This window comes from Anas platyrhynchos, chromosome 2, assembly GCF_047663525.1.
Source record: "Anas platyrhynchos isolate ZD024472 breed Pekin duck chromosome 2, IASCAAS_PekinDuck_T2T, whole genome shotgun sequence".
In the NCBI taxonomy this organism is placed as follows: Eukaryota; Metazoa; Chordata; class Aves; order Anseriformes; family Anatidae; genus Anas; species Anas platyrhynchos.
The window spans coordinates 25,378,813-25,392,500 of NC_092588.1; the positions used below are offsets into that span (position 1 = coordinate 25,378,813).

The 13,688-nt window shown below is 38.8% G+C and overlaps 1 protein-coding gene across 5 annotated transcripts in view; it reads left to right on the forward strand.

Annotated features, from left to right (window-relative positions):
- Nucleotides 1–13,688, forward strand: part of RUNX1T1 (RUNX1 partner transcriptional co-repressor 1) — a 114,171-nt gene that overhangs the window by 55,180 nt on the left and 45,303 nt on the right. For 4 of the 5 annotated variants that reach the window (XM_027452458.3, XM_027452459.3, XM_072034463.1 and 1 more), the window contains 3 exons: nt 6,950–7,087; nt 10,847–11,088; nt 12,821–12,910. In XM_027452458.3, coding sequence (XP_027308259.1) covers nt 6,950–7,087; nt 10,847–11,088; nt 12,821–12,910 — 470 coding nt within the window. Of the gene's footprint in view, nt 1–5,001; nt 5,021–6,949; nt 7,088–10,846; nt 11,089–12,820; nt 12,911–13,688 lie in introns of those variants that run through there. The other variant, XM_038174333.2, reaches the window with a different exon arrangement.

Consider the following 13,688-nt stretch of genomic DNA (forward strand, 5'->3'; position numbering starts at 1 on the left):
TAAAGCCAGGGAAGGCAGAAGGGTAAAAGAGGTGTTTAAAAAAAGTGCAATTCTGATATGATTCAGTTTTTAATTCTTAAATAACTAAAAGTGAATTTATGTTAGTTTTGAAACTGTCAAAACATGTCAGATTGTTGACTGAAAGGAAAACCAAATACTTTTTTTTTCTTAAATGAGATTATATGGTAAGCCAAGTTTGTTTCTTTCAGGAGAAAATAATATGTCCAAGCAAAGCCAAGGCATAATATTTTTGTCTCAACTCTTACATTGAACTCATGCAATTATCTGACCTCAGTTGCTAAGCCATGACTCTGGCACACATTTTTTTTTTGGATGGCAACCCACCCTAGAGATCTGAAACTAAAAAGAGTGCTTCTGCTTTTTTGGGTTGGTTGTCATGACAGTAAGGCCAGTCAAGTTACCATTACAGATTAAGAACAGGATGCAAAGCATAGTCCATCATTCACCTAGTTTTTGTGATCTATAAACTCTTGCTGCTTGAACTATGGCACAGGATCACAAAATTTCCTTTCAGGTTTTGACAGACAGAGTGGAGATTGCATTACTCTCATTGCTTTTTTTTTTTTTAAGCACATCTGAAGAAAGCTCTGATAACTTAGCCTGAGATAACTTTAGTGAACTCCCAGGATGCAGAATTTCTCCTCAGTTCTGCATGTTAAATGAGAAGAAATGGATAAACTGCATAAGCTTTAATTTATTTTCAATAATAACTGGTGATATGAAAAGTTCAACTATCTGAGTGGAGAATAACTAAGATAAGACTGTAGCAAAAGTTGTGAGACTGCTCTTGCAAAAGGGTCATCATATGAGCTTCGTACCAGTAGTGTAAAAGCAGCAGTGAAACGTTATGTCTTCTTGAAGTCTTGCCTGTGCACTTCGCTTCCATCATTCACCTCGTTCACATCAACATTCCTTAGGGGTAAAGCTTGTAGGCGTGATGTTTTGTGACAGAAGATGGAGTCTGACTGTCTGAGCTGCGTACTGATGCTGCTGTTTTGGGAATTGTGCAGGGAGGAAAAGCTTTCCACCAGAAAAATCAGGAGATGTTTTGTCTCTAGGCAGATTCCATGAATGCATGTGATGCTGATAAGGAAGTTTCATCCATATTATACCTGTTTGAGGGCAGCTGTATGCACAAGAACATCCTTTGTGTTAAGGTTCTTGTTTATTCATTACAGAAAAGTCAAAAAGCCTAAGTGATGAATGGAGTGAAGGTTGATCCAGTTTCAAACAAGTCTGAAGTGTGCTTAACTTGTTGTGATGTTGTCCAAGTGTTGTGTTTTATGGCTACATTGTAGGACTTCCAGGTTTTCCCAGGTGCATGGGCTATAGGTAGGCTATACCATATATATTTGTCTAATACCATGCTTATAGCAAACAAGACCTTTTCAGCCAAGGCCAATACATTTCAATATAATTCTCAGTAAACACGACCTGATGCATTATTCCCCGATCCTCATTTCATTGTCCTGCTGTAGGCAGTGGCAGGACTGTGAGGTGTGAGGCCACGAACATTGCCTTCTCGTGCTGGGCACACTGTGTGCCTCAGTTACTGACTTCAAGTGAAAATCTAGAGGAGGGAAGGTTCTTTGCTGACCATAGAGTGATAACATTATGGATGGAAGAGCTATGTAATTGTTCATCTTTGATGGACTGATGGGTCTGTCAGGTTCATTGCTACTTGGACTCACAGTCTTTAGTTATTGGCTTGCAAATTCCATGCTGTCACTCTCAAAATGATCAGAATTAGTCCAATGTCATCTAGGTAACCATCCTCGGTCTTTAATGCCACAGATTTATGTCTCAATTTACATAATTTGAGTGACAGGGGCAGGTTCTAATCCTGTCATATGCAGGGTTTGTACCTTCTGTGAATTTAAAGGAAAAAAGGCAATGGGCTCTTCTAATTTGGCATTTTTTTATTTTTATTTTTAATGTGTTGGCACAGAAGTAGTAAGTACTGTACAATCAATATAGAGCTTCTTTTAAGAATCTTTCATGCCTGAATATACATCTGGAACTATTTGCACTAACTAAAAGTAAAATAAATGCCACAGCATATTATACCATACTTTTTTTCATTTAAAAAAGGAAATTGAAAACACACCACTCCTAGAAATGCTTGACATTGAATTGGCTATTGAAATGGTATCAGTAAAGTATTTATATATTCCATATTTTGTTCCATACATCAGCTTTCCTTGATGCGTTAGACTTGGAAGCATGCCACGCGAGCTGAAATGTTGCCATATATGAAAGACCGCCTTGTTTTAAAAATGGACTAAATCATTTAGGATACAGGAAGTAAAGGAAATCAGTTTGAATACATGCACATCTCTTTTTGCCCTGCTTTTGCACATTTTACTTTGTCTCTTCCACGTTTGCCTTCAGAAATTGGCTGGGCTTATGGTAAATATCGGTGCTCACCTAACAGCTAAATAATAGCGATAAAAATAACTCCTGCCATAAAACCTGAATGAATGACAAGAACAGCACAGTTTCATGAACCAAGAAATCCGCAAAAGAAATATCATAATTTAAAGTTGGTTTTACAACATTATTTAATTTTAAACGGAGCAAAATACTTATGTGGTAAAATCACAGTTCTTCACTCTTTGCTGTAAAAGAGATTCAAGAATGTATATTTCAAAATCTTTTTTTTTTTTTTTTCCCCAATATAATCCAAAGCAAATGCAATTGATCTCTGCATACTTGAAACATATTTTCTGAATTTATTCTAAGTCTCTCACTGCACCAGAGGGTTGTGTATATGGATTAGGACTAGCCCATTATTTCACCATCTATCTCCATCCTGAATTGATTGCAGAGAATAGTGAAGAATGAAATGCAGATGTCTCCTTTTCCCTTTGGTTTGGAGTACCTTTGGTTTCAGCCCTATTTGATCAGAACTGCGCTAAGGAGTCCAGCTCTGTCACTGCTTAGAGGGTTTCTGTGGAAGAAGTCTTTGCATCTGAAACAAGTTATTCTCTCTATATATGCAGCCTGTGCTCTGAAAGGGGCGATATGAGATTCTGCATGTATGAAACTTTCTGTCATGTCCCTGCTAATTCAGGATTATTTGAAATGCCAGATTCCAAGAGCAACAACAACAAAGAAAAAGTAAAAAAAGAAAAGCAACACACCCCCCCAAAACCAGCAAACTTTAGAAACGGCAAAAGCAGCTTTGCAAATGGGGAGTTCACTTTGTCACAAAAGCGTAAACATGTTTGGAAATCAAGAAATTAAGTCATTTTAAGAGATGGTTCTCTTTCAAATTTGTCCACATTTCAAGCAAAGCTCAAGGTATACATGTATACTCCTATTTTTAAACAATTAGAGTATATATGTATATATATTTTTTTAAAATTAAAATTGTAATGATCTGTAATGAAACTAGGGTTCTAGGCTATGTATCAGACATTACCAGATTCACAAGCTCAGGTCGTAGGGGCTGGGAATGTTTTGTCAGCCACAGTTCTGCTTTATGCTCTGTCACCGCTCCAAATGAAGCTGGTGAGGCCTCCAAACTGGGTGGTGGAGTAGAAGAGCAGCAATGTACACATCCTCCTGGCCCCATAGTGCCCTGAGAAGCTCAGAACTCTAAAGAGGGGAGATGTAAATTAGAGGTTAGGAGGAAATCCTTCACTCAGAGGGTGGTGAGGTACTGGCACAGGCTGCCCGGAGAAGCTGTGGATGCCCCATACCTGGAAGTATTCAAGGGTGCACTGGAGGAGGCCCTGGGCAGCCTGGTCTGGTGGGAGGTGTCCCTGCCCACGGCAGGGGGCTGGAACTGGGTGGGCTTTAAGGTCCCTTCCAACCCAAACCCTTCTGTGATTCTATGACTCTGCTGTGAAGGTAGGTAGCAGATAAATACCAGCATAAAGGCTCCTGCAGGAGCTCTGCTACTGAAGAGGGCGGAAGGGTGGGAAGTGAAAGACTCCAAAGGAGCAAGCTGTTTTCCTGGGCTGTGCCTTAGAGTGGTGACTTCAGAGCACGTGGAAGAGCTTTGCATTTTGTATTGTAGTTCTTCAGAAGACCTCCCCCTCTCCCTCTGCACCGTAAAGATAAGCTAGTACCTTGATTGGAAGTGTTTGGAGGTGTACTTGGAAGCAGCCTTGTATCTCCTTATAGAAGGTGGTGCTACAGACAACCAGAGATAAATCTGTCTACCATCATACAGTAGCAGTGTGTGTGTTAGGGCTTTGCAAAGGGGAGAAGAGGGGCTAATCAAAAGTCAGTGGCCTGTAGAGTTTGTTCCCCTCCTCCAACCACAGAAAGGTAATTAGGAACAATCAAGCCTAATGTCAACAGATTTATATGAAAAATGTAGGGGTCTGTGGCTAATTTCAGCGATCTGCAGGTCGGGTGGCAGACACTGTTCGAGGGAATAAAAACCAGTCAGAGAGCAGCTGAACGACAATCTGCAAGTGGAGGGCTGAGCCCACACACTATTTCCCACTACAGCATTCCATTTAAGTAACCAAATATTGCCAGCTTGTCGGAAAAGCCTTCCCCCTCCAGTCTGAGTAGACCTGAGCTCTGGTATGCAGCGAAGTTGGGGAGCTGGAGAGTCGTGGTTGGTTGCGATACCAGGCTCACTTTTAGGTATCAGCAGCTGAATTGGAGGATGCAGCCTGTGCCTGCTCAGTGTGAGCAGCAGACTGCGAGCGGAGTTCGATTTCTCTCACTCTTTCTTCCACCCACCTCCATCTCCTCCCTGCCTGTGTCTGTGCTCCCACATGCTTCAAATCTGTGTACCTGGACTGCCTTCCTTAACAGTTCAGCGTGAGTGTTAGCAGAATGAAAACCAGATGGACCAGCAGTTCCCACTGTTATCTCCCCACCAGCTCTGGCAAGCCTCCCTTTCTCTCTCCTTTCTTGGCATGGCAGAAATATTTTCCTTTATTTAGGAGGGCTCGGGCTCACTGCTGTGCCTCTTTCCCTCTGTTGCAACATGAGCTGAAAGCTATTTATTCCCTTGTTGCTGAGGTTGGTTGAGGTGAGTGCGAGATGAATTCAGCTATTAAGGAAGCAATTAACATTTCAAGACTAGTTTTCATAGTTCTTTATATTAAATGAATGTCTTGTTGAAGATATAGATTTAACTGCTTGAGTATAGCGATATGGAAAGGAAATTTTGTATAGAGTGTTTTTTAAAACTTTTGTTTTCCAGCATGTAATAATTTACTGTTGCTTGATTTGTGAATCAAACCTCACCTGCCTGTGTAGAAGCCTTAATATTTAAGCCAGCATTTTGGATACTGTTCCCTACACTACTGAGGTTTACTAACCTTAGATCAAAACTGCAGGTCCTTTACTACTGTATCTGTATTCCCCTCATAGCATTTTAGGGGTGTTTAACTGTTCATCATTCCCAAAAGTGTGTAGCACTTCACATGCTGCATGTCTGTATCATACTTCCTTGGTTTCAAGCAACTGAAGATTTGTATCTATCATGTGTTGTTAACTTTTACTTTTTTTTTCCTTCTCGTTCTCCCGATAACTAAATGCTCTAATAATTAAGTGCTTTGAGGCTCTTCAAAACACAACATTCCTTCATAAAACATGTGCACAGCATTTCATTTCTCCTGGTGTCTTGCAGGGAAAACTTTAGATATATGTGGTTTTTTTGTTTGTTTGTTTTTGTTTTTTTGTGAAGTTTGTATAACGTTAGAACAAAGAATACCTTCCCAAAGTTTATAGAACATTACTGACTTCACTATTGTCTTGAATTGAAATCACAGATTAATCTACTAATTCACTAGCAGTGACATTTATTTGTTTTGCAAGATGGTTTAATGGAGCTCATGAAGACTTGTATAGGACAGTGCATAAAACAAATAATCCTGACCCTGGAAGAAGGGATGTCAGACTTTAACTCATGCCTATTAAAAGCTAAACTTCACCTTTACTCAAGATGGCTCACTAAACTGCTGGTGTGAGCAAGGAAGTCTTAATTTTGCTTTCAGTTGATAAATGTCATTTTGCCCATTCATGATAAATGAAACATAACAGTTTAAATGCTTTTCATTATTAATATTTAATCATTTATTTACATCAATGTTAACATAGAGGTGTCCAGAAAAATGTTTGGATAAAGAAACTATTCCTGTAGCTTCTGCATCAAGTATCTGGCATCTTTAGATCTTTACTTGCAAGACAACTGTTAGTTTTTTTGCCTGTTTTTGCATTTGTTGTTGTTATTTTTAGTATCTTACAGGTTTCGAACATTAAAGTTCATACTGTGTAGAGGTGCAAACATAGAAATTTGATGTTTTTTTTTTTTTTTTTTAATCAATATGAATGTGTGGAGATTGACTTACCATTTTGACATGTGTTTATTTTTCTTGTGAATGTGAGAATATCCAAGGGCAGGGTGGTAAAGTCACCCAGGAGGCGCACAGTATTTAACATAAGTATCTTTCCTTATCTACAAAGATGAGTGATGGAGAGGGTGGCAGGTGTTATAAAGAAGATACATGACAAGAGCTGGCTTCGACCAGTATCCTTCCCAATATCTTACCTGTACTAAAGAGCTTCAGGTTTAAGTTCTGCAAGAGTTGTCATAAGGGGATTTATTACCTTCCTGTCTCTTTGTCAATTTTTTTTTTCCTCCTGGCTAACGTTGAAGGGAGGTGGCATTATTGCAGCTCCAGGAGAGCTTGGGAGGTAGCATCTGCACATGCTGGAAATAAAAACAAAAGATAATGCAGCACCACTACAAATGAGGTCTTACCATCTGTGTTACACCTTCTTAAGTAAGGTTCAGATGATGTAATTCTGAAAGAGCACACTGGAGTAGATAATCAGGTGTAATCTTTTGCAGCAGATGCTGCAATGGCTCACTTCCTGTGTTAGCTTTTAAACTTTTTTTTGGAGCGGATGTGCTTGGGGAAATAAAATAGTGTGTTCATGTGGTGTGTTACAGATCGCACTGAGAAGCATTCCACAATGCCAGACTCACCTGTGGATGTGAAGACACAATCCAGGCTGACGCCTCCAACAATGCCACCTCCTCCCACTACCCAAGGAGCTCCAAGAACCAGTTCATTCACGCCCACAACGTGTAATTAAACTTATTTTCTTCCTTTTCTTCCATATTCTTTCTTTCTGTATGTAAACAACCCAAGTTTTGAAGGGAAACTTGTATGACAGAGCTGCAGCAGCATTTGATTATACTGCAATATGTAACTAAGCACAACTAAGATCACAACAGATTAATGTATCCTTAATTTATTAAGACGTTCAGCTCAGGGTTGTGGTAATTTTGTTGATAGCTTGGCTGCAGTGTCAAAGAACAGCGAGAACTAATTTTCTATGTCATTTATGCTTAGAACAGTCCTGTGAGAAGTAAGGGAAACTTCCTTCTTGTCTTGTATGTATGCCATTCTTTTGTTTTGTTTAAAGGATTCTGTTCACTTTTGAATATAAACTTTGGTAGTTATTGTTTAGGGCTTTGTGGTTTGTTTATATATTTAAAGTGGGGTTTATTCATAAAGAAAATACTTCATCCCACTAGCAATTGAATGAAGAATTTGGATTTAAGTGCTACAAAATTTCTAATTAGTATGGATTAAAAAAAAAAAAAGGTCCTTTTTATTGTTTTGTCTTGAGATTTCTAGCCTGTGACCACTTCTCTAAATCACTCACGGCTGGATCTCTGTCTCAGTTTGCTGATGTAAACACACAGGAAACTCTACCAGTCTTGGTGGAATTATTCTGCATTCGTATCAGTGTAACTGAGATTTAAATCTGGCATGTTGTCTGGACTATTCTTTTCACAGTCACAAAATGATCCACATTTCTCTTACCAAGATTTAGCTGCAAATTTTTTGGTCTCTTTTATATGCCTTGTAATAGTATAAACATGAGAATGTGTTTACATTTCACATTTTAAATAAAACAGTTTTAGAACAGTAGAATACATATGCCTAAACAGAATGAAGGCAGCATCTTCTATTTGTCTTGCCTACATTTTTTAGCCCCTTGCTGCCTGTTAAATGCTTGTTAAATGCCTTACTTAAAATTCACCTCTATGCAGGAGGCCAGCTGGAAGCCTTTGTACCACTTATCCCAGTGAACCCTGTCCTGAGGATTTACATTGAACTTAAACAGTGAGGAGCATTTGTGCCAGCTCTTTGCATAAACTTAGCTTTAACCCAGTGACCCTGATCCTGCAAGATCTGCTTGTTTTGCTTAGCTCCAGCACCTGAATCATCCTAGGAACTGCTCTGCTCTAAAGTTAAACTGTTTCTAGGTTTTTGCAGGATGGGGCTCTTGCAGATTAGGCTTTTCTGTCTAATGTACTTAGCATGGTTCAGGATGATCTTGGGCGATGATAAAAGGAATAGACAATGTTCTTCTTTAGTCTTTTCTACAATTCTCAGTGTACTCATTAGATTTCTGCATATTATTGGAAGGCGTGTGAACCATAGCTGCTCATTTTTCTCTCTTTTTTTTTTCCCCTATTTAAATGAAGACTAAAATTCTAATTTTAAAGTCAAAAAGATTAAAAGATCTAATTTTAAATGCCTTTTACCCTGTCAGCTTTTGGAGTTTGGCCTTAGCAGTTCCAGCTTGTATATAGTAAACAGTCACTTCTGTTTGAATGTCTGTTGCACTTATTACTACTACAGTGAGAATGCCTGTAGGCTAAGAAGAGCATACTTGTTTTCTGGTCAAGAGTATGCTTGTTGTTTGCTTTGTTTTAGACTATTAAAAACTCTTAAGATATATTTGTTGAAATTGTAAATGCTAAATTCTATTTTATTAATAACATGGTTATGTTTCATAACAACATAGATGCCTTTGACAGTTGGCAAATTCAGACATTGTAAAGAAAGTGATAAAATCATTAGTAGGGAGAAATTTTGCCTGCCTTTCTCCTCATCATCTGTCCTAGGGAATGGACTTGGCTGTTCTCAGCTTTCTTGATCATAGCCCCATCACCCTCTGCCTAGAACAGCCCAGGAACAGTGACTGAGTTGCTGGGTTTTGTCAGGCTAGAGCAGGACATACTCTTCCCACTCCTCATTTACTAAGCTCATGGTATGATAACTTCTGTCTATACAAGTTCCTTGCAATCACCATGTATTTGTTTACTCAGGTATCTCCCTCTACTGCAGTGCATGGAGAGCATGGCTTGTCGCTTAACTTACAGAGACCAGCTTTTTTCTATTTCTGCATTTTCTATTTCTTGTTTTACCTAGCCCATGCAACTAGAGTAGGCAACCAACATCTACGATAAAAAACAGCAGAAACTAGGTAGCCATTCAGGTGGCCATTTTCTCTACTACCTCCAGAAGTGCACTGCAGTCACGAGGACAAGAACTCCTTTAAATGAGGGTTATGATGATCATTTAAATCTTGTAATAGGTGTCCACCCTCAAAAAGAAGTTGCTATCTAAAAATGACTGTTGGAGGAAATGACAAATAAAAAAGGGATGTTTAGTCATTAACAAACGTGGAAAGTTCAAGTTGCTAGCTTGTCATGCTTTTAAATAGGAAGCAGGGGAAGCTATTAGCACTACACATTTTTAACTGTAGGTACTTCCTGATTTTTGATGTTTTTTGAGATACAGTGATCTAAATTCAGGTCTTAGTGTTTTGGAGGAGAGCGGCAAATTGCACGAATGAGTGGTAAAACAAAAAGGTGGGTTGAGTGGCTCCCTGAACAGAAACCAGCAAATTTGCACAGGGCAATGGCCAGCTGAGAGAAGCTGCTGCTGGGTACAGTTCTGCACTGCGTGCCTACACTTAGAAGTGCACTGTTGCCTTCTCATTTGTAGGGAGCCATCCATTTTCTTGCCACTCACTGTCAGTTTGGCTAGTCAGACTCAAGAAATTTCAACAGAGTGTTTGACTCTTACTGTTTCAAGTAACCTGGGTGGAAAAAGATGTCCTTGGTTTGATTCTGTGCTCTCTTCTGGAGTGTGAATAAGAATTGAACTAAAATAGCTGCCAAAAACTCTGTTGTTGTCTTCAGTATGTCTGCATGAATCTTGTTGCCATAAATTTCAAACTCTTAGTGCTTCAGATAGTTATTCTCACAGCAACCTTACAACAGGAGGGAAATGCCTTCCTATCCTTTTTAGAGATAGAGTTGGCAAATGAAAAGCTGAGTGATTTCCTTCTGGTCTCTGAGAAGTCTTCTCCTGAAGCCCAGCTTTGTGCTCTAGCTTCAAGGCTTCAGGCCACAGCAAGCGTGGCACCATTTGTACCTGCACAAACAACTTAGTGTGCTCCATATGTTAGCAGCTAAGAAATCTGTATCGGAAAAAATAACCTTCTCATTGGGTGGTGTAAGGTTAAAACGTGAAAGTCCTGTTTTATAAACACAGCTGTCAGTTGTGTGTACAAAACACGAGTAAAAATATTCAGAGATAAACTGAGGCTTCGTGAAATATGTCTGCACATTTTTTCTACCCCAAAGAGCAATTTTTTTTGTTGTTGTTCTCAATCATATATGCGCTTGTGCTCTTTTCTGTGTATTTTTTTTCCCCCTCCTCTATTTCTTTCTTTTTAAGATCCTCTGACAAAAGGCTGATAATCAAATAATGCTTCTAAGGTCCAGGAACACTCTGGGGGGCTGTGTGACAGGCAGCTACTGTTACTTCCAGTCCATACACTGTTCAGTAGCAGATACTATAATATAGATATAAACTGCAATGTCATTCTGTCAAAAAGCTAATTGTCTTTGATTGTGCAACTTAATTAATTTTAAGGTCAAGCACAGAAAATATAAGCTGATGGATTTTCCCCCCTGTCCTCTTTCTCCCCCTCTGCCTCCCTCTCCTATTTTATCTTCTGTCTCTTTCTCTTTCAGTAACCAATGGCACTAGCCATTCACCAACAGCATTAAATGGAGCTCCATCTCCTCCTAATGGCTTTAGCAATGGGCCATCCTCTTCCTCTTCCTCTTCTCTGGCTAACCAGCAGTTACCACCAGCTTGTGGAGCTAGGCAACTCAGCAAACTGAAGAGATTTCTTACAACCTTACAGCAGTTTGGCAATGACATTTCACCAGAGATTGGGGAGAGAGTGCGTACCCTTGTGCTAGGACTTGTGGTAAGCAAAAAACGATATAATAACTGTTATCTTTTTCTCTCCCTTTCTGTCCTTTATGCTTGACATGTCTATTATGTGCAAGTGTGGGTCACATATGCATATACCATACTTGTATATAACAAGAGCCAGCTCTTGCCCCCAGAGCTAGCATAAATGTCTTGACTATTTGGCTACAAGTGGCAGCTTTTCTCAACTGGGTACAGACTAGAACAGTATAATATTATGCCATAATGATGTAAAAGGGTTTTTGCTCTATACTGGCAGCACTCCTGATATAGACACAGCTTGAATTATATAATACAGTTAAATCTGCTTTGGCTTGCCTAATTTAGTTCACTGGGGAAAAGAGAGTGCCCCTATATATATAGCAGCAGAATACTGGTTAAAAGAAAGAGTTGAATACACGCTTGGACTGTGGTTACGCAGTGGAAAACCTTTTCTCAGTATTCATTGAATCCAGTGATGAGGGACCTGACAGTGTATTGATGCTACTTAAGTCACATTATTTATAAGATTATCTTTATGTGATTATATGTCTGAATGGTAATTTCAGGTTTTTCTTATCTACAACCGTCAGGTTGGGCTGCTGTTTTATTGGCAAACTGTTGGGAATCTGGCCCAGAATTCTTTTTATTCCCATTAAAGTCCTTTCGCTGCCAGACATTGTTGTCTCTCATGTATCTCCTTCAGTAATAATTACATATACCAGGAAAATACTGTTGCAGTGCTCTAATTTACATCTGTTCTGAGCAGCTGCAGTTGCCATTGCCTTCATTTGGAGCAAAGACTGCCAGCACTGTTTAGTACTAGGGCTCAGGTGGTCTCCACTTATATCTTCACAAAACACTACCTGAAAGCAGTGAGACACATTCACTTCGGTCTGTGTTAAAAGGGTGGATAATGTAGGCAGTGGAACTTCAGCATGTCCTGTTCTGTGTTTGCTTTCACATCCAGAATACTTATTTAATGTGTTTTTGCTTGTCACATGGTTCTCTATGGAAATGTGAACTAGTAAAGGAACTAAGGACACCTTTGGGTGCATCTACTGGCCTTTGATTTTAAAATCAAAAGTTCTTGCCCATTGTTCATTAGCGTTGGATTTCTGTCTTGCTAAAATTGATCTGAGCTCCAAGGAGCAAACCATGATCTCTTCCTTGGGAATGTTCATCTATCATTATTCTCTTGGTTAAACCAGTGCAAGGTGTGGTCTTCATGCCCATGCCCTCAGCCACAAAGTAATGGCTTCCCTACACAACCTACCAATGCAATGAGTGGGGCGTAATAAACAATTATCTTAATAAGACGCAAAGTGCAGTTTTCCTCCTCAAACAACAAGGAAGGTGTCTTTAAAAAAAATATGAGGTTTTTGTGTATGTGCACATTAATTACCACCTGTGCACTGTGAACAAAAATTCAAGAGGCATCAATAAAAGAAAAAAAATTGTTGAGAAAAGCAGCTTTAACTGGTGTTTGACATCTGAAAACGTTTCCATGCTTAGCACCTGAGAACTTAAACTACTCTAAGCAACAGGCACTGAATGTCTGAGATACTGGTGGTTTCCTCTGAATATTTTAATAAGGTAATAATTTAATAATGTGGCATGTTTTTCTTTATCCTCTTATCAATATCAAGAACAAGTTATTAAGCAATTTTCAAGTGTTTTGGTTACTGTTTCTCTTGCTAAGTGTTTTCATTATTTTGTCACCAAGAAAGATTTTTTTTTCTCAACAGAATTCTACTTTGACAATTGAAGAATTTCATTCCAAACTGCAAGAAGCTACTAACTTCCCACTGCGACCTTTTGTCATCCCATTTTTAAAGGTATTGCACAGTTCAGTGATCTGGAAAGTATTTCAAACCATATTGTTGCTAGGTCACAGATGTGTGTTACAGTTTTTCTTTTTAAGAGAGTCAGGAAAATGAATAACTTTTAAAGGCTTCTTTCCATAGCTTAGCGGACAGAACTGCATTTGAGTATGTAGTTTGGCTATTCACAGGAGCTGTCATTTTCCTAATTGTATAATCACTGTTGTTTGTTTTATGTTTTTAGTTTCTAGATATCAGAAGCTTTTACCAACTAAGTCTTGAGACTTTTGATTATAAACATAATAATTTCTTGTGATTGCTAAAAGCTACTTTTTTTTTTTTTCAAATTTACATTATGTAAAGAAAAGAGATGTCAAAAATTCCTACAACCAGCCCTTTTTTAATGTGCTGCTCATCATTCATACACAGTAAGATTGTGACACTGCCGTACAAGTAAAATACTAATCTTTTTCTTCTGGTTCCATTCACCAGTACAAACATGATATCGTAAAAAGAACTTATGCTTATGTGTCTATTATTAGAAATTAAAGATAAAATCTCTTTCAAAAGCCAATTAATAAAATGCAGCACATTAATGTGCGTAACAGGAACCAGAGAAGCAGAATCTTCTTTGAAGTCAGGAATTTATTCTGGTGCTCACCTGTCAGTAACTACCTCCTCTGAATGTCTGTGGTCTCTGAACAGTCCCAGTTACATTCACAGAGCATGTTGCATTCTGTTTTGGTTTTGCTGTAGAGATGAGAAATTTATTGTTCCCTTTTATATTTTTTGG